The sequence below is a fragment of the Panthera tigris genome, chromosome B3, assembly GCF_018350195.1.
Source record: "Panthera tigris isolate Pti1 chromosome B3, P.tigris_Pti1_mat1.1, whole genome shotgun sequence".
In the NCBI taxonomy this organism is placed as follows: Eukaryota; Metazoa; Chordata; class Mammalia; order Carnivora; family Felidae; genus Panthera; species Panthera tigris.
In genome coordinates this window covers 144,348,960-144,369,576 of record NC_056665.1, presented here as the reverse complement: position 1 = coordinate 144,369,576, position 20,617 = coordinate 144,348,960, and the positions used below count along the sequence as shown (strand labels likewise).

At 57.1% G+C, this 20,617-nt stretch overlaps 1 protein-coding gene and 1 pseudogene across 1 annotated transcript; one reads left to right on the top strand and one right to left on the bottom strand.

Annotated features, from left to right (window-relative positions):
- Window positions 1-40: 40 nt before the first annotated feature.
- LOC122239524 lies at window positions 41-4,606 on the bottom strand (annotated as a pseudogene).
- A 383-nt stretch (window positions 4,607-4,989) lies between these two features.
- Window positions 4,990-8,748, top strand: CKB (creatine kinase B). The gene is made up of 8 exons (XM_042990659.1): window positions 4,990-5,486; window positions 5,801-6,012; window positions 6,219-6,373; window positions 6,459-6,591; window positions 6,810-6,981; window positions 7,730-7,853; window positions 8,096-8,285; window positions 8,361-8,748. Exons 2-8 carry the CDS (start codon window positions 5,820-5,822, stop codon window positions 8,537-8,539), a joined length of 1,146 nt encoding a protein of 381 aa, XP_042846593.1. The 5' UTR covers window positions 4,990-5,486; window positions 5,801-5,819; the 3' UTR covers window positions 8,540-8,748.
- The last annotated feature ends 11,869 nt before the right edge of the window (window positions 8,749-20,617 follow it).

Below are 20,617 nucleotides of genomic sequence, written 5' to 3'. Positions count from 1 at the left end.
TCCCAGAAGGCTCTGGCCCGAAGGGTCTGCAGAAGTGGCCTTAGGCCAAGCCTTGCCTCCCCTGCAGGGGCACATTCTCCACTTCGGGGAGGCGGCGGGCTGTCCCCTCCCGGACCCGGGGCACAATGAGAGCTGCATGAACCGGGCTCACATTGGGGGTGCTGAGGACCAGGTGAGCAGCCTGAGCAGGCACACTGGGGGAAGGGCAGCGGGAACACAGGGGCAAAAAAAAGGGAAGCGGCAGCCCTGTTCTGTCTCAGCAGGGCTGATTCAGAGCCAGTTCCTCTGTAGAGAGGGCGTGGGGCGGAGCGGTGGACAGCAGGGGATATGGAATGCCTTCCTCTAGCACTCAGCTCCCAGCACCCTGGGCTCGTTCTGATAGAGCCCCTCAAGCCCACCTTGGGCTTAGTCTGGGCCCTACTAAATCGAGTGACTGTAGGCCACACCCCAGCCTGACAAAATGGGAGTGGCCAGGCCCCTGCAGGGCCAGCCTGTCCGTGGGGCACGATGAATTCTCCTTTTTCTGGGGCCAGGACTGCCAGGGTGCCTGTGGCCCTTGCCATGGGCCCCTCAGAGAGTCCAGGGTAGAAACCAGGTGCCTAACCTCAGCTCCCCCCACCATGCCTCTGCCCTGGCTGGGTCTGGGTCTGGGAACCTCTCAGGGGTAAGAAGGTAAGGGGACTTAGGTGGCCACCTAAGTGGGTTATTATTGTTCCTTTTCGGCCAGCACTCTGGCCACCAGCTGCCCACGTGGCCCATTATGGCCTTGCTGCTTCTTCCCCTTAACGTGGAGACAAGCCAGCCCCATCTACAGCTTGACAACCTCTGTTCCAGGTCACTCTGCTTCACTCTCTTGGTGATGCACCTGCCTGAATCACCCCCTAATTGCTCCACTGGGAGATTTCAACTTTCCACTTCTGGGGGTTCCTCTTCCCCAGCCTCTCAGCTGTGATATGGAGCTGAGGTTGGGCGCCTACTAAGAGCCTAAATTGGGACTTAGTGACTCGGCAGTGGTTTCCTGTGGTCCCACCTTCCCACTTGCCTCTCTGTCTGTGACTGGTTGGCTAGCTTCTCCAGTGCCCCCTCCTCTAGGTAGCCTACCCAGAGTTGCCCATCTGCTCCATCTGAGGCTGCCCCAGCCCTGAGTGGGATCCTTAGCCCTGCTCCCCCAAGCCCCAGCTGATTACTCAGGTCAGGTGGACACTTTGCCCAGGGCAGAGTTTGGATATTGGGACTCCCCTACCAAGAACTGGTTCTAAAGAATCCCAGGTAAGTATCATTATATTAAACCTCCACAATCCTGTCAGGGTGGGGACCACTTTATGGAAACTCAGGCTAGGTAGCTGCCTGAGGTCACAGCCAATGGGGGATTGGGATTTAAAGCCAGTAAACCTAACTTGAGAGAACCAATGGCAGATTTGAAGAAAGGTGGGAACAGGCAGGAAAGAGACCCTGGAGACAAGGGTCACAGGCACCCTGTCAGGAAGAGAGAAGCTGAAGATGTCCACGGCGGGGGGGGGGGGGGGGGGGGGGGGAGGCTGCACCTGGACCAGGTGCCCTGACATCCCCCTCTCTCTGAGTAGCCCAGGCTCTTACCCCATGGTGCTCAGTGACCCCAAAGCAGCCCTACCCCTCTCCTGACTGCAACCAACTTCCCCTTTGGGTTCTTCAGGGCTCAGGGACGGGGCACCAGGAGCAAGCAATGCCAATCCTGTCTTTTAAGCACAGACTCTGAGAATGACCTCTGGCTCCTTGCCTGTCCCTCCCACTTGGCCTACCCCCCTGCATGCCCGGCGCTGCACCCCACTGGGCAGGCTGAGTTTGTGGATGAAAAGCTGGGGACTCCATTGAAGCTCCCCTCCCCCTCTAGGGCTGGCTGGTTAATGTGCAACCAGGTGTGATTTCTGAGGAACCTGGACCATAAACTCGTTGGGTGATGTCACCCAGCTTCTTGCCCAGACGCTGCCAAACCGGCTCCTTGGGCCCTGGGGAAAATGGAGGGTCCACAGACAAGAGCCAGGTCACTGGGGCAATGTTATTCTTGGTGAGGTGGAGGCTGGCACCGTCCAGGCCTCCCCACCCCTTGCTCCTCTGCTCTGGGACCACACAGGCTCCCAAGCAGCCCCTGGTAGGGAGCCATCCCCTGACATTTGGGTCTAAAGGCCTTGAAGGCCCCCTGCCCTTCCCCCATCGCAGCTGTTGACCACCCATGCCGTCAATCTAGTGCAGCCTGGGCTTGGCCAGCCCTGGGGGGCGGGGGTGGGGGTGGTCCCCAAGATGGGTCCCAGGTTAAGTTAGCTCAGGGCCAGGCACTCCAGGACCAGTGACGGGTTGCTGGACCTCTGACCTGTCTCTTCTGTCACCCATCTTCTGATCTGCCTTTGCTTATCTGCAAAAGGTTAAAACACCCCTCTCAGAGGCTGAGGATTTCTGGAGCCTCAAGCAGCAGTATCACAGGGCCTGACCTTGAGCAAGGCAACCCCAAACCTCTGGACCTCACCTCTCCAGCTTGGACCTTGCTTTTGGGGGGAGAGGGGATAGGACCCTTCCCTCCTCCCACCCAGCAGGTCAGGCCCTTGGTGGCCTGAGGGTGGCGTGGGGGACAGGTTGAGAAGCTGCAGAGGCTGAAGACAAAGAGGAAGCCCTGAGTGCCCCTCACCCCATGTCTGAAAGCCAAGTCTGCCTTCAGGTTTCCAGAAACAGAAACTTGAGCCCATCAGGCTTTTGGGGGTGGGGAGGTGGAAAAGGCAACTGCAGATTATTTCTAAAATGGGAGGAAGGGGCTTCAAGGGGCACAGGGGGCAGGAATTCCAGGCTTAAGGGACACCTGCTGTCTGGGCAGTCCTGCCCATTTGCCTCTTTACCTTGGTTTGTTTTATGTGTCTTAAGAAAATGTTGACTGGGAACAGGTCAAAGCACGCCAAGGTGAGCGAGGGAAGAGACAGAAGTCCCGTGTGTGGTAACCGCAGGGACAGCCTAGCGACATTCCACACCCACTGGTGCGCACACAGGTGGAGGTGAAGGGGCTTGCTCATCCTGTGCCTCTTTGCTCCAGTGCCGGTTCCTCAGAGGTACCAAATCCCCTGGAGCTCCTCGCTCCGCCTCTGCCCTGCCCCCAGCCCCCGCAGCACCCGTCTCCTCCCGGATGGCGACGTGATTTCATTCACGTGGCTGGTCACTCATGGCCAGCCTTCCAGCAGCAGCGTGATGTTCACCTTGCTGTCCCCCAGAACTCACTGTGTGGTCCTGGAGGCGTTTTGTTACATACACACAGAGAAGGGTGTCCCCTCCTTTCTTGCTTTATTCACAAAACGATGCATGGCGTGCGTTAACACACAAGCTCCAATTGACTCTTCTTTTTCTCTTTTCATTTTATTGCATGAAGGAATTGCACGACTACAAGTTACAAGCAGACCCCAAATGGTTACATTATACAAGCTGTGGGGTTTTTTAACTTGTGGCAAGGGACAGAAGGGAAATTCTACTCGTTGCAAGGAAATCCTCACTTAAGCTTAATCAAAAGCACTTAAAACCCATGAAACTGGGGCGCCTGGCTGGCTCAGTCAGTGGAGCACGCGGCTCTTGATCTCAGGATCGTGAGTTCAAGCCTCAAGTTGGGGGAAGAGATTACTTAAAAAAAAAAAAAAAAAAAAAAAGAGATGATAATAATAAAAAGAAAACCAAGTGGGTAACTTCAGCTAGGGCTCCTTTGCCACTCCAGTCTCCACGAGGAATTGGCATATGTTCTTGCACTGGTCACCCTGCAGCTGAATTACTTCTCCATATTCTGGGTGCTCAATTACACCACCATTGCAGGGGAATTTCTTAAACACCTTATTAGTTCCTTTTTGTTGTAATCATCAATGACCCCTTGGATAGTAGTAAGGGTCTCCCAGCTATTTCTCTGTTGGCTTCATATGTGGACAAGACCTTCAGTGTCCGCAGGAAGATCGTCACTCTTACTCACGTCGGCAAAGGGTTTGGAAGAGGGGATGTTCTGGATAGTGGACGTGGGATAGGATCTCTTTTCCGCCGTGAAGGTGGCCTGCAGAAGGCTCTCATGGGACAAGGCAGATGGATCTTCAAGAGGTGAGGGGGCCGAGGAGGAGGCTGCTGAGTCCTTGCTGGTGGCTCAGTGACTAAGGGTCTAACTCACTTTTAAAAATAGCTGTGTTAATACTCTACACTGGGGATGTGCCTTCCTACCCCTGGCCAGTCCCCAAGTGATGGGCATCGAGTTCATTTGTGTGTTTTCCCCACTGCACATCTCTACCTGCAGGGATGAGACGGTCCTTTCTAAAGGCTGGATTCCTAGAAGTGGGATTGCTGGGTCATGGAGTACAAACGTTTTTAATTTTAATAGATACTGCCAAATTACTTTTCAGAAAGGATGTAGCAGTTCACAGTTGCAGGCCGCGTGTGACCGTCTGTCTCTCCACATTCCAACCCATGGCTGACACTGGCTGGTGTGTCTTTCACATTTTTGCCATCTGGGTGTTTTGGGGGCAGTGGAAGTCCTTGTTTTAATTTGCACGATCCTCATTTCTAGCGAGTCGTTGTTGTTTTTTAAATCTCACATAGGCTTATTGTTTGTGTTTCCTCCCATCTTTGCTGAGAGTCTCTGGGGGACTACCTTTGGGGGTGGGGTGGGGAGATGAACTTGTCCCCTGTGGAAAGGGCCCAGGGCTGGGGTCTGGAGGCTCTGAGACCGTGCAGTCCCCAGCGGCCTCCCAGGGCCACATTGTTCTCTCACCTACCAGGAAAGGCTGGCCCCGGGGGTCTCTGGCTTGGGTCCCCTGGCGCCGGGGGACTTGCCCAAGGTCAAGGCACCACGGGTGCCACCCCACTGGGCCGCAGCCAGATTGCACCTCCCTCGAGCTTAGCTCTGCACCAAGATCGCCCGGGAGATGCCTGCGGGCACCTTGAGGAAGGTCGGCAGCTCCGGGCCAGCTCGGATGGGGCGGGGGTGGGGTGGGTGGGTGGAGGGGTTAGTACCTGCTGCGGGAGCCTGGGCCGGTCACGCCTGGACCCTCGTCGAGATCCAGGGACTGGCGGGGCTAGGGAGGGCAGGAGCAGGGCTGCAGATGAGCCCGAGCGTCTTCAAGTGCCCAGTGGCTCTTCTGCCTCAGTTTCCCGCCCGGAGGCAGCACGGGGAGAACTACAGAATATCCAAGGGCCTGAGGCTTCAGCCGCGGGGTCTTGGGCGGGTGCCGGGTCGGATAGGCGGGCTGCGCGGGGTCCCAGCAAAGGGATAACAGGGGTGGGTGGCCGGGTGGGGGGATTGTCGGGGGCTGCGGGTGGCGGACAAAGCGACGGCACCACCCCGCAGCGCGGACCAATGGAATGAATGGGCTATAAATAGCGGCCAATGGGCGGCCCGCGTCGCGCCCCTTAAGAGCCGCGGGAGCGCGGAGCCACCGCTGTTCGCCTGCGCCGCGCCCAGAGCTGCCGACCGACCGAGCGCCCCTGCCCCGCCCGGCTGCCCGGTGAGTGGGCCCGAGGGCTGGGGGGAGGGGGGGGGCGGCCGCCTGGGCGCCGGGGTGGGGGCGCTGCGCACGGAAGGAGCTCGTGGGCAGCAAAGTCGTGCACGCCGGGGTCGGCCGCCCGGAGCGCGCGCGCCGGCTGGGCCTGGGGTCCTGGCGGTGCGGGAGTCTCCCCCGCGCGCGCGCTGCGGACCCCTCTGACCTTGGCCGCGCGCCCCAGGGTGACCAGGAGCAGGGGCAACGAGGCCCTGAATGGTCCGCAGGTCCCTGGGGGGCCGGTGCGCCGGGTCCCCGCTGACCCTCGAGTCTCCCCGCAGCCTTCCGCTCGCCGCCGCCATGCCCTTCTCCAATAGCCACAACGCGCTGAAGCTGCGCTTCCCGGCCGAGGACGAGTTCCCCGACCTCAGCGGCCACAACAACCACATGGCCAAGGTGCTGACCCCCGAGCTGTACGCGGAGCTGCGCGCCAAGTGCACGCCGAGCGGCTTCACACTGGACGACGTCATCCAGACCGGCGTGGATAACCCGGGTACGCGCACCTCGGTCCCGGGGTCAGGGTACCGGGTCGCCTTATCTGCAAGACACTCCCCTGGGGCTCGGGCCCAGCGCCTCCCCTAGAACCCCTCCCAGGCTAGGGTTCCCGCGGCGCCCCCTTCCCGCGAACAACCTCAGGGTCCTGAGGGGCTCGGTCAGGCCTGGCAGTGACGCCACTGTCCCCATTCCACGCTCCCCCAGGTCACCCCTATATCATGACCGTGGGCTGCGTGGCAGGCGATGAGGAATCCTATGACGTGTTCAAGGAGCTCTTTGACCCCATCATCGAGGACCGGCACGGAGGCTACAAGCCCAGCGACGAGCACAAGACCGACCTCAATCCCGACAACCTGCAGGTACGAGGTTGGCCCCGAGGTGGCTCCGGGTGGCGGGGCGGGCTGGGGAGGGGTCCCCCAGCGCTCACCCCCGCTCTGCCCCCAGGGCGGCGACGACCTGGACCCTAACTACGTGCTGAGCTCGCGGGTGCGCACGGGTCGCAGCATCCGCGGCTTCTGCCTCCCCCCGCACTGCAGCCGCGGGGAGCGCCGAGCCATCGAGAAGCTCGCAGTGGAAGGTAGGGGTCGCACCTCTGTCCCCGTGCGGCTTGTTAACCAGTCACCCCAGTCACCTGAGCCGCCGCTGCCGCGCTCTTATCTGCGCGCCGGGTCCGGTTTCCCGGGGGGACTGCGGCCTGGGGCCCTGCGAGGGCCGGCCCGGCCGGGGCTCCCACAAAGCTGGGCGGGCGTGAGCACAGGGGCTCCCGTGTGCCCTTCTGAGCGCGCCCCTCCGCAGCTCTGGCGAGCCTGGACGGCGACCTGGCCGGCAGGTACTACGCGCTCAAGAGCATGACCGAGGCAGAGCAGCAGCAGCTCATCGACGACCACTTCCTCTTCGACAAGCCCGTGTCGCCCCTGCTGCTGGCCTCCGGCATGGCCCGCGACTGGCCCGATGCCCGTGGCATCTGGTGCGTGCCCAACTCCTCTCGTGGGTCCCCCCCCCCCCCCCCCACTCCCCTTCCCCTCCTCCCCTTGGCCCTCCCCACGCCAAGGCCAGGCTGAGGAGGAAGGAAGAGGGAGGAGCCGTGCTCCTAGGACAGGTTTGGTGCTTCCCAGGCCTCCTCGCAGGTGACCTTGACCACACAGGTGCATCAAGGGACGCCAGCTGGTAGAGGCTGAGGCCTCGTGGGATCTTGGAGGTGGGCATTGGGTCGCTTTGACTGCTCTCCTCCACCCTCCTCTTGGGAGCCGGAGCTTCTGGTTTTCTCACCCCTTTCCCCGCAGGGACTCTGCCAGGTGCTGGGTGACGCAGACACTTCCTAGTGGGAGTGGGAGTGGGGGTGAGGGTGGGGAAGGCTTACAGCTCCTGCCTCCACTGTGTGCGTAGGGAGGCTTCTGCGCCCAGATACAGCGGTCCTCTTGCCCCTTACCTCCTAGGTGGGGCCCTCGTCCCTCCCCCACACCCAGGCCACGCGGCACATGACTGGCTAGAGGCTAGGGCACAGCTCCGGGCTTTTTGGACTCTCTCTGAGGTGTCCTGGCTTCCCTGCCTACCTCCAGAGTGTGGTCCTGGCAGAAGCCCAAGCTTCTGGGTACAGCCGGATGGAACACCTCAGGGACTTAGAAAGTTCCTGGGGTCTGGGGACCCCCTAGAGCTTTTTTCTGGATGTGCTCTGAGACCTCCAAGGAGGAGGCTTGACCGTGCCCCTCCCCCAGGCACAATGACAATAAGACCTTCCTGGTGTGGATCAACGAGGAAGACCACCTTCGCGTCATCTCCATGCAGAAGGGGGGCAACATGAAGGAGGTGTTCACTCGCTTCTGCAATGGCCTCACCCAGGTCAGGCCTGACCATCCCCAAACTGGGCTGTCACGAGTGGGGTCTGGGACCAGGGAGGGCGCAGGGCCAAGCCCCAGAGCTCAGGCCAGGATGTGGGCGTCCCATCAGTCCCCCTGGGAGCCCTGGTCTCCGTTACCTCAGGGTCCTGCCAGGGGACTCCTGGGTCCGAGGGTGTCCCCCACCTGGTGCCTTGGAGGTGCCCCTCAGCCAGGCCAACCCTGTCTCACCTTCTCCACCTCCAGATTGAAACGCTCTTCAAGTCTAAGAACTACGAATTCATGTGGAACCCTCACCTGGGCTACATCCTGACCTGCCCGTCCAATCTGGGCACGGGGCTGCGGGCAGGTGTGCACATCAAGCTGCCCCACCTGGGCAAGCATGAGAAGTTCCCGGAGGTGCTCAAGCGGCTGCGGCTTCAGAAACGAGGCACAGGTGAATGGGGCAGGTGGTCTTCTCCCCCTGGGGCAGCCCCCCACCCCAGTCCTGCTGACCTGGCTGTCTCCCCAGGTGGTGTGGACACAGCTGCTGTGGGTGGGGTCTTCGACGTCTCCAACGCAGACCGCCTGGGCTTCTCGGAGGTGGAGCTGGTACAGATGGTGGTGGACGGCGTGAAGCTGCTCATCGAGATGGAGCAGCGGCTGGAGCAGGGCCAGGCCATTGATGACCTCGTGCCTGCCCAGAAGTGAAACCCTGGCCTGCACCTGCCACCACCACCACCAGCCCCGCTGCTTCCTAACTTATTGCCCGGGCAGTGCCCACCACGCACCCTGATGTCCGCCGCCTGGCGGCTGAGCCCTTAGCCTCGCTGTAGAGACTTCCGTCGCCCTTGGTAGAGTTTATTTTTGTGATGGCTAAGATGTTGCTGATGCTGGAATAAACTAGGGTTTCGGCCTGCCACGAGTCTCCGAGTAGTGGCTCCCCTTTCCCGTGGCTGTTCTGGGACCCAGGAGCCAGGATCTGAGGGCCTCAATCCTGGATCTACCCTTTCTGCTTCACTTTCTTTAAGAAGGGACAAAGTCAGGAGGCAGTCACTGTGCCATCCTGTCTACTTGGCTTCCCTGCAGCCCTGGGATGGGCTGGGGGGTGGAGGGGCCAGGAGGGGGAGGAGCTCTGGGGTGACAGAGCCCCAGCCGGAGCATCTAAGGGCATTTGGGCCCTGGGAGGTGGAGCCTGGCACTTTTGCTCAACCCCATCCGGCAGTGTGGGAGGAGGTGTGGATGCCGTGAGGGGAGGGTGGGTCTTGCCCCCCTAATCTAGTTCCTTTTCCAGTCGGTCTCTGCCACCTCTCCCCCCCCACCTACAAGAGCCCCTAAATAATCCCTCTCCTCCGCTTCCCTTCCTCACAGCCTTAGGCAGGGCAGACAGTACCCCCTTCTTGCTGCCCCCAGGCCCAGCCCTTCAGTCCCTTTCAGAAAGCCCTGGGACCCCTTTGGAACGCCCTCCTCCTTGCAGCCCCCTCTCCAGGACCCTCAGGTGCTCCACCCCTTGGCCTCCCATGGTGGGTCCTCAACATAAGGTCCCTGGGCGGGAGGGTGGATTGGGGTCTCGCTTTCCCAGCCACTCTACAGCTGCCACAGTTCCCGACTGATCTCACACCATGGTGGGCTGGGGGCGTAGAGGTGGAACCTGTGAGCCAGCCAAGGGTAGGGCTTGTCCCCCAGCTCCACAGCTCTGTGGACAGTCTGTGCTGCCACCTGCCGGCCAGGGCCACCTCTATCCTGGTCTCCCACCCCCATCAGAATCTGGGGTACCCCAACTCCTCACGCTTTGGGTCAGCAGGCCCTAATCCCCACCAAGGTTACCCTGCAACTAGGAAGATAACTGGGCATGGCCTTCGTGCCCACTATGTCCTGCGCTGGGCAGTCTTTCCTGCCCCAGGGGCAGGGGCAGCTGGCCAACCCAGACCCTGGGGCCCAGGACAAGCAGGCTGGGTGGACAGCAGTGGAGTAGAAGCAGCTCCATCTGCCTTAGTGGCCAGGCTTGAGCTGAGGGGCCCACCCAGGCCATGTGCTGGCAGGGGAGGGTTTCCAGGAGCCTCTGCTGGGGGAAGAGGCACAGGCACGGAAGCCAGGTGAGTGAAAGCTGGGGTGGGATGGGCAGAGTAGGGGGCAGGCCTCCTGGGGCACAAGGTTGGCAGGGAGAGGATCTCTGAACCCACCCTTTATTTAGGTCAGGGGCTGGCACTTGGTTCCCTCCTCGGCTGACCGGTGTGGGTCACACATCAGGTAGGGCTCACCTTTTCTCACCTTCAGTGTCCTCCTCTGGTCAGTGGGCACTGGGCCGGGGCACACAGTACACTGTAGACTGTGGAGTCTGGTAATTTGGGAGAAAGGGCTGTGAGGAGCACAGGAAGAACGTCCTCTGGAAAGGCCTCAGGCTGCGTGTGCCCATGCTGGGGGGCCCTTGTCCAGAAGGCCCTCCTGCTTGCACAGGCTCAGTGATGGGCCACTGTCCCCACTCCACCCTGAGGTGCGTACAGGCACCTGGGGGCCTAGTCAGGCAGGCACATGGCTTCCTGATCGTCTCCACACTGTCTGGACCGTTAAGAGTGGGACAGTCCCTTAACTACCAGTGGTTCCATAAGACAAGCTGCAACCTCCAATCACCTCTCAACAGGACACCCAGGGAGGCCCCAGACTTCTTCCAGGCAGTAAAAGCTGCTCCCGGGAGCCCCAAGGGCCCCTACCGTTCTCCCCTGTGCTGCGGCACACAGTGCTGGGCCCTCTCAGGGGGCTGGGCAAGCAGGGGAGCCGCTCCCCACGGCCCTCTGGGAGGAGCCTCGCCACGGGCCCAGAGCTACACGTGCTTCTATGGGCCACTTGTTTTTCTACCTGTAATATTCTCTTTGCTCACTTTTATTCTCATTTATTTTATCCTGCTCTATTGAACACACTTTTTAGCTGAGTCCATTCTTTTTGGAACAAGGCAGGGCTTACTATGCTCTCCCCTCAGTGGGGGTACCTCTGCTTCCCAGTCCATGGGCCAGACTCCCTACAACGTCCTCCCTTTCCTCTGCATTCATAGGACTCTTACACAGGGTGAATTTAACTTTCCTCGAAGTCACAGTCAACATGGGGAGTCTAAGAAACACCCTACCACACAACACAGACGAACGCACTTTTATTCACTGTCTTGGATGGACCACACCCATCAGCAGCACTAGAAGCATCCGTTCTTGCACCTTGGCCATGGCCCAGCTAGGACATGACCCCATGGCAGGGTTTCTCAATGGCACCCACTCACGTCAGGCAGGATGACTCCGGGCAGGGGCTTCCCCTGAGCACTGCAGCTCAGCCTCCAACCTCTAGATGCCAGCAGTTGTTATCCACCCACCCTGTAACAACAGAAATTATCGGCAGACTTGGCCAAAAGTCCCCTGAGGGCCAAAATCCACGCCTGCCTCTTTGAATAGGGTTTACACTTTTTTTCCCCTTTTTTATTAAAAAAAAAAAAAAATTTTTTTTTTCAACGTTTTTTATTTATTTTTGGGACAGAGAGAGACAGAGCATGAACGGGGGAGGGGCAGAGAGAGAGGGAGACACAGAATCGGAAACAGGCTCCAGGCTCCGAGCCATCAGCCCAGAGCCCGACGCGGGGCTCGAACTCACGGACCGCGAGATCGTGACCTGGCTGAAGTCGGACGCTTAACTGACTGCGCCACCCAGGCGCCCCTCCCCTTTTTTAAAAGTAAGCTCGGGGCTTCTGGGTGGCTCAGTCGGTTAAGCGTCCGACTTCAGCTCAGGTCACGATCTCACGGTCCGTGGGTTCGAGCCCCACGTCGGGCTCTGGGCTGATGGCTCGGAGCCTGGAGCCTGCTTCGGATTCTGTGTCTCCCTCTCTCTGTCCCTCCCCCATTCATGCTCTGTCTCTGTCTTAAAAATAAATAAACGTTAAAAAAAAATTAAAATGGGGCACCTGGGTGGCTCAGTTGGTTAAGCGTCCGACTTCGGCTCAGGTCATGATGTCACAGTCTGTGAGTTCGAGCCCCGCGTCGGGCTCTGTGCTGACAGCTCGGAGCCTGGAGCCTGCTTCGGATTCCGGGTCTCCCTCTCTCTCTGACCCTCCCCCGTTCATGCTCTGTCTCTCTCTGTCTCAAAAATAAACAAACATTAAAAAAATAAAAATAAAAAAAAATAAAGTAAGCTCTATGCCCAATGTGAGGCTCAAACTCACAACCCCAAGAACAAGAGTCACATGCTCTACAGACTGAGCCAGCCAGGTGCCCCATGCTCCAACTGCCTCTCTGAGAACCACTACCCTACAGAAATAATGAAAAAGTACAATCACTCCAGAACAGGGAGGAACTGATGGGTCAGGACTGCCAACAAGAACGGCTGGTTAAAAATCCAGGCCACCTCCCTCAATGAGGCACCATGCAGGCATCCCAACAGCATGAAGAACTCAGTGAGATGGCAGCATGCTTAAAAAAATGGAAGTAAAAGCAAGTTATAAAACAGCTTGTACTGTGGATCCCGGAGCATGTATGGAAAAATCCCAAAGAACAGTAGTTAACTGTGGGTGGTGGGGTAACAGGTGATTTCCTTCTTTATACTTTGTTTTCCAAATTTTCTACAGTGAACATGTATTACTTATATAAGCTGAAACAAATTCTTTTTTTAAGTGGTGTTTAAAAAGATGCTCTAATGTGTCACAGTTCGTGGGAGCCCACTGAGGCAGGACTTCATTGTCACCACCCCTCATTTAGTCTGTGTGAACGGATCACTGCCCCAGCGTGGGGCAGGGAGGGAACCGGATGCTAGGAGAGGGGGGAAGACTGGCTCAGGGTCACCAGTTTGAGACCACCCGGTTCGAAGTGCTGGGCTCTTTTCCCCGCTCTTTAACTTTTCAGAACATCCAGACCTCCAGCGTGCAGCCCCTGCTGCTCTTAGCAGGCGCTGCATAGGCGGCAGGTGCCTGGAAGGTGCCTCACCCTGCATTTCTATTTGGAGCTGCCTGATGCCTACAGTAAGGCCTCCCGAAGCACCCTTGGGGCTGCACCCTGCACCCACACAGAGTCTGAACTAATTTCCTTTTCTATAGGTGACAAAAGGAAGCAATTTTTGATCGGCAAGAGTTGTCTTTCTGGCTGAGAGGTTTCCATGGAGCAGGGGTGGGGCAGGGGGAGCAATTCCGTTTGGAGCTGTGAATTTTACATGTGGATTGGATGACAAAAACCTTGGTTCCCAAGTCTGGCTAGAGCCTTTTTTTTTTTTTTTTTCTTAATGTTTATTTATTTTTGAGAGAGAGAGAGACAGAGTGAGAGCAGGGAAGGGGCAGACAGAGAGGGAGACAGAATCCGAAGCAGGCTCCAGGCTCTGAGCTGTCAGCACAGAGCCCGACGTGGGGCTCGAACTCACAAACCGCGAGATCATGACTTGAGCCGAAGTCTGATGCTTAACCGACTGAGGGCGCCCCAAGGCTAGAGACTTTCTGTAGGGATCCGTGCACAGCGTTTGGACTCTTCCCCGCTCCCCACCCCCCCCAAACTTGTCTTTGTGGAGCTCGTTCTGCTTTACTGAAGACACAGAGAAGCAAAGACCATGTTCCTGGTTTGAGAAGTCCTGACTTTCATATCCTTCTCTGAGTTGGGGCTTGTAAAATCTAACGCTCAACTTAATTAAACAATGACCCTTAAGACCCAGAAGAGCTAGAAGTATTTGTAGCTCTTCCCACTGCTGATGAATCTGTGTGGAGTTGGCCGCTTGTCTCCTAGCAGCCATTTTTCCCTTCCGCTTTGGTAACAAAACCCTGGTTTTGAGGCTGGCATGCGGCCGTCGGGCTAGAGAAGCACATTCTCAAGATGCCCCGGAGGCAGCTGTAACCACAGGCATGAAATGCTCCAGCAGCCATCCTGGGATGGGAGACAAGCGCCACCTGAGCCCAGCAAACAGAATGCGCCCTCATGTGCGGGACCCGGTGGTACACACGTGAGGCGGCCAGCACCACTCCTCAGGTGGCAGTGGGGGCTGGGGCTGGGACGCTGCTCTGCCGCTCACGAACCCTACTGCGAGGTGGGGCCTGGCTTGGTGCTTGCTGCCGTGGCAGGGCTTAACAGGTCAATTTGTCCAAAAATGTCATTGGAACTAGATCCAGTGGCTCCAGAAACACAGGCTGGCTTTGCCCGCATCCACCCCCCATGCTGATGTGCATGCAGACTGCAGATGGCACATGTGAGACCAGGGACACACAGCAGAGGTGCCAACCCCTCCAGACCTGGTCTAGCCGGGAGCCCCCTGCTGCACGCCTGTTTCCTGGTTTTGGTCCCACCTCCCTGCCTGCCCTAGCCCTCCTTTCCAGAACGACCTCTATCAGTCCCCTCTATCATTCTCCTCGGGCTTCACCCTTTAGGCATGCCCCCTGGCCCCGTCACATACTTGCTTCACTGAGAGTGTCCTCTCTGAGAACACGGACTGTGGGGTCAGGCTTTGGGTCTCCCCCCACCCACCCCACCCCCACCCCAAACGGACTGCTCCCATTACTGGTGAAGGTGGTCTGCGTTAACATGCCTGGGCTACTCTGGAAAAATACAACCTAGCAACAAAAGACAACTTCCGTTAAATTTTCACTGAAGTGAAAAGTCTAGTTTTGTCTATACTTTTGACCCATCCACTGACCAACATATCACTACTTGCAAGAACTGATAAAGATGACGCGTAATCAACCGCACTTGACACTGGCGGCTCTGCTCGACGGGACCCACGCGTGCTGGCGCCCCCTGCAGCCGAAGCCACAGCAGTGGTGCCAGGCTGGGAAAGGAGAGGCTCTGGGCACAGGGAGGCCACAGGCCAGGCCTCCTCCTCCTCCTCCCCAGAGACCAGAAAGGAGGGTCAAGGTGTTTATGCTTTCCTCTGTTCCAGGACTTTCCTCTTCTGGCCTGGCTCCGGTGTTTTGGTCCAACTTATTAATGATATGATACTAGGAAATGGAGCCCAACAAAACGTGCCCTACACATTTATGACGTCAGGACAAAGAGGCATATGGACTGCCTTTCTGGGTGACAGGACTCCCACTACACATGGGCTGAGCTGATACCTGATGAGCCAACAGGATTCTCCAGAGTTCAGAGAATGCGGGGAGAGGGCCCCAGGGCACCGGGGCTGAGAGGGCGGGAACCGCAAAGATTGGAGGCAGCAGGTGACCAAGGAGCCGGGTGCTGCAGGGCAAGTAGAAGCTGGTCACAGGACACAAACAGAGGAGGGACCAGCCTGAGCAGTGCCCCAGGGTGCACAGAGCAGCTCCTGGTGTCAGATCAGGAAGCAGCTCTCAGGCCCGTCTACCAAAGGATTTCGGGTTCCTTATTAATGAACATGACTGCATAGGCTCCTACTTCCCAGCTTATTTCCATGCAAAACATGTCTGATTTGAGAATGTATTCACACCTACCCACGCCTGCTGGCAGCTCCCTTTCGAGAGTGAGGGAGAGGCAAGTCCATGCAGACCTCACTCCGGAAGGAGCTGGCGTACCAGGTGCCCCATACTGGCCGGAATGCTTCCTCTCTGGTCCCTAGAACCTGGCTTCCTAGTGCCGTGAGGTCTATTTTTGGTGACAGAACTCTACCCAAAGCCTGCCACACCACTTCCTAAGAAAGTACTGGACTGAAGTCCTCTAAACAGAACAGAGGTGCATTGTTGGAGACATATTTTATCGGGATGGTGACAAGACAGAGCCTGTCCAGCAGCGCACCGGCCCTGTCACTGCCCCCACACACGCCCCAAGTCCGAAGCAGGATGAACCTTTCCATGCCTTCCTTTGCAAACACCACAGCTTCCTCTTCCGCTGAGCGGAACAGGGGTGCTTTCGGGCTGTACCTGTAACCTCTGCTGCCTCCCACTCAGACTGGGCTTCCTGCCTGGGTTTCCACCATGCAGCCCTGGCCATCCCAGACTTCCAGACTGTGTCTGTGCCCCTCTCCCTGGAGACTTTAGAGGACTTGGGTTTTACCCTGGTTATTTTTGGATCCACAGAGCTCAGCACAGGGCCCTCTAGAGTAGCTGCCTCACTCTAAACCCTCCAAAAAATGCACGTCGATCAATCAACATAGGAACAAACAACCACGAAAAATCACATCTTCTTGTCCCGAAACGCCCGAAAAGAACTGGGGCAGTTTAACTGAGAGAAGCAAAATTTGAGAAGGAAACACAATTTCTATCTTCAAATACTTGAACCCTGACCAGTTAAAGTTCCCAAGAGTAGGAAGCCACCAGGTGGTGCAAGAAGCTGATGAGCATCAGGAAAATGCAGAACCAGACAGAACTCTCCCCCCAATTCCCTGGAGAGAGAGAGAGAGAGAGAGAGAGAGAGAGAGAGAGAGAGAGAGGGAGGGGGAGGGGGAGGGGGAGGGGGGGGAGGGGAGGGGGAGGGGGAGGGGGAGGGGGAGGGGGAGGGAGTGTGTGTGTGTGTGTGTGCACGCACGCGCGTGCCCTGGCACTGAAGGTGCCCCAGCAGAAGCTGGAGAAGTTCCTGATGAGCAATTGCAGATCTCCCTCCTGCTTGAGGGAGGAGTTCTAGAATTCTGGCTTAAAATAACACTTAGAGGTGGGTTAAGTGGGTGGGAGGTAGAGAGCAGGAAATTGCAAAAGGAACAGGCTGGGGGAAGGGCTGCAGGATGAGCAGTTGTCCCCTTTCTCAGTGACGCCCCCCAGGAAGGCACCTTATTTGTCAACCCACATGGTAAGAAGATACTTCACCACAGCTGCAAACCATAGGCGTGACTATCTAGGGAACTGGAAAAAGACGTGAGACCCTCAGAATCTGTAACCAATCAGCCCCACCACAGAAACAAGACAAACCAAGCAATCAAACCAAAGCCAAAAGCAGCAAAAGTGCTTCCTGTGGCCCCAGCCTCTCCAGGCTTCCCTGAGAGATCTGGGTCATCTCAGCAAGCTGCGCTCTAGCCTCGCCCCAAGGTGACCCCCAAGGACCAGCCTCCCTATCTTGGGCACGAGGTGTGCAAGCTCTGCGAGCCAGGACTTGTGCTCAGCAGGTCTCACCTTCGGCCTGGTGCCTGCAAGCAAGCACTCAGGGTGGAGAGCTGCTGTCAATACCCCAAAGCCTCCGTGACCTCCAGCTCACACACTGCGGCTAAGCCTCAGGTGGCTGTTCTCTTGAGGGACTGAAATCCAAGCACTACACTGCATGACTCTGGTGGGGGACACAGATTAAGGCTCGAAACCAAGCGTTTTAACCCCTGGTTTCATATCTGAAGGCCAATGTCATGTGATTCAGGACTTCCCCTGGACACCCACAGCAATCACATGCTCTCGTCCCAGACTGGACTGAATGACACAACAGGGCATCAGCTATACAGGCAGCTCAGTGAGAAGTACATTTCCAGCCCACCTCTGAGCCTTGTCTGTAAAACAGGAAAGGCTCAGCTCAGAGCGCTGCTGGAGACGGAGGAAAATGGACCACAAATCCAAACACAGCTTCCTATGGCTGTGTCCGCCTCATCCTTGGGCCTTGGGCTATAGGGGAACCTCAGTAAGAGTTCTGACTGAAGCCACTAAAGCAGCCTGTGCCTTCCAGATATTTCTTGCCCATACTACTACTACTTACTCCTCCATCATCATCATCATCTTTTAAAAAATTTCTTAACGTTTATTTATTGTATTATTGAGAGAGAGAGAGAGAGAGAGAGAGAGAGAGAGAGAGAGAGAGAGAGCGAGCGAGCATGAGCAGAGGAGGGACAGAGAGAGGGGGAGACACACAGAATCCAAAGCAGGCTCCGGGCCCCGAGCTGTCAGCACAGAGCCCGACATGGGGCTCAAACCCACAAACCGGGAGATCATGACCTGAGCTGAAGTCAGATGCTTCACCGACTGAGCCATCCAGGCGCCCCATCGTCATCATCATTTTAAATGAATACTTACTTTGTAAGTAAGTACCCGGCACTATTCTAGGTACCTAAGATAGAGAAGAAAAAGCCCTTCCCCATGCGGCTTTCGTTCTAAGTATGGGTGGGGAGGGTAGATACAGAGACAAATACATTTGTCCATGATGCTGACTCTTAGCATGACAGGAAGCAGCAGAGAGTGGGAGGGCAGAGCTGGGCAAGCAGTCCAGGAGAGAGGGTGTCATTTTATTTTTTATTTGTTTAAAAAAAGAAGGTTCCATGCCCAACGTGAGGCTTGAACTCACGACCTGGGGATTAAGAGTCCCATGCTCTGCCGACTCTGGGCCCCTAAGCCAATGAGATCTTAAATGTAATGGCAACGGTAGGCCTGTTGGAGGAGAGGTGACCAGCAATCCGAGGAGGGGAGGGTACCATCGGCCACCCCCGCCTTCCACCAGACTCTCCCACTAGACTCACGCTCTTCCTGTCCCCTGGGGACACAGGCCACAACTTGGGGCGAAGAAGGTGGCAGTGCAGGCTGGTCAGCTTCCCAGACACCGCAGGCTCAGAGACCAGCACTCTACACTTCAGAAACTGGGCGAATTTTCTTATCAAGTCTCTGCTGGGAGGGCAGAGAGCATGCTGTTCAAGGACTTCGGTGTCTTGGCTAAGCTGGGCGGAAGGGCGCCCAAGAAAACCCGCGTCTCCCTCGCCTGTGCCAGGCACCCTGCACTTGTCACCTGGTAGACTCTGCCAAGAATGCAGAGTGAGGCACTATCACCACCGTGCTGCCTTTATAGAGGAGGCGACCTGAGGTCACGAGCCTGGAAACCAGGCTGCGGTGATCAGGACGCACCCCTCCCCAACTAAACCACACTGCCTCCAGCGGTCTTCACCATCTTGGCCCTGCTGCAGAAACCAGCGTGCGGACCTCAGCACCCCACACAGCCAGCGGCTCTCCTCCTGGTGGAGTGCTGTTCCTGTGATTCACACAGTCTTCCCTCCAATGTCCACCCTGCTGCCTTAGTGGGCTGGGTTCCTCCTGGAGTCTCAGACCCCCCCCCCCCCCCGCCTCAATCTCCACGCGCCCGAACCTCTCCGTCTAGTCCCTGTGGCGCCTCCTTCCCCGGGGGAGGGGCCGGGCCCAGACGTCCCGCTCAAGCTTGGACTCCTGAGGCACACGTGCCGCTTTGACGCTGATCGCGCCCAGTGGCCACCCTTGGGTGCCACACCGATGGCGAGCACTACCTCTGAGGGAGTGTCACCCCTGCCTAGGTTCTGTCTCTCAAAGTGGTAAACCAAAGACCCATTTGCAAAGCTGTTAAACTCTGTCCTCCCTGCTGACTGGAGAAGATGCCCAGGTTCTACTCTTGGGGACGGTCACATTTAGACTCCTGCGTGCAGTGTCGGGACACCTGCGAGGCACACCACCCTTCGCTCACCGTCGCTCCCTTCGAGAGCCACCACGCTCCCCGATGCAAAGTGCTTGCTGGGCTCTCTGAAGGGTCTCGTGGCAAATTGGCAAAAACAACCCCAAACTCCAAACCCCCCAAAGAACAAAAAATTCCCACAAAAAGCAAAGTTTTGAGCAGACACACCTCCCTGCCCCAGGGCCTCGCCTGCTCCGTGGACACGGAGGTCACCGTGCGCCACTCACAGAGCAGGAACTGCCAGGAAAGGGTATTCTAGGGACGGTCTCCACAGCGACAGTGACGTGTTCACAATGCACACACAGGGAGATCTTTCTTTTAAATATCATCCTTCTCTGGGCTTTTGGAGAAACACATGCTGTGAAAACGATCACGGTTGTGCTTCTCAAAGTTAGTCATGTTTCCTGCCAGCTTTCTTCACTCTCAGAGATGGAAGGATGGCCCAAGAGCCAGGCATGTCATTAAGGAATGCTGTCCCGGTCCCTCGGATTTGCCTGATCCGGACGAGAGCTGGCGATACTGGAGTACTAGGGGAGGACAGCACTCTGGTCGTCAGGTAAATAGGAACAGCACCGCCCCCACAAGGTACCTTACCTCACCTCTGAAGGACTCCAGAGGAGCGGATGAGGAAAAAATGTGGCCTTGTCATTGCGTCTGAAGTGATTATGAAGTACTCTAGAATATTCCTTTTCAAAATTCACTGTATGCAGAATAAAAACATCATATTATAAAAAAAGTACTCTCTAAAGGAAGGGCATGGGCCCCTTAATAATCGACTTGAATTCATGTTCCAACTGCAGTAAAGGTAACACTACCTATGTTGCCATTAAAATCAAACCGATGTCAATCAGTGATAGCGGCTTTTCAATATGAACAGCTCAGGTGAATTCTGCGGGTGAACACCCGTCTCTCCTCGGACCAGTAACGTACTAATGCAGACACCACTTACGACAAATCAACAAGTGAAAACAATATGAGCATCTACCTGTGTCTGCATATAGAGTGGCCATTTCATCAGACGTGGGGGAAGTACCTGCTCTCAAAGGAGCCCAACTTCCAGTATTCAATTTGTCCTTGAGAACAAAACTATGGAAAACTATTAGAACGTCTCCTAGGCGTAAGGGTCAGAAGGAACCACGCCGCAGCCACACCTTGGCTTGGCAGAGCTCTGCTTCACCTCTGCCAGCTTCCACAGGGTGGCCGTGCAGAGGAGACCTCGCACCCTGATGCAGAAGGGAGCTGGTTCCAGAGAAGAAACAAAAATGCCTCAGATGATAAGAGGAGGGAGAGGGGACTTGCTGGGTTGAATAAGGGAGGCTCGGAAGTTCTAGTAAGGTAAGTGTGAGCTCCACGGTCAGGTCAACCACCACCCTGGCTGCCGGGGTCCCTCGCAACTCACTGCTTCCCTGCCGGCTCCGCCTCTTCTCCCAGGCCTCGCCCTTGTCTGGGAGCTTCTCTGCCAGCTCCGCCAACTCAGAATAGGATCCACCCACCCACAGGC

Coding starts and splice junctions, on each gene's coding strand:
- CKB (XM_042990659.1), top strand. CDS start 5,820: ATGCCCTTCTCCAATAGCCACAACGCGCTGAAGCTGCGCTTCCCGGCC. Junction 6,374..6,458: donor TCAATCCCGACAACCTGCAG/GTACGAGGTTGG, acceptor CTCTGCCCCCAG/GGCGGCGACGACCTGGACCC. Junction 6,982..7,729: donor CCCGATGCCCGTGGCATCTG/GTGCGTGCCCAA, acceptor CCCCTCCCCCAG/GCACAATGACAATAAGACCT.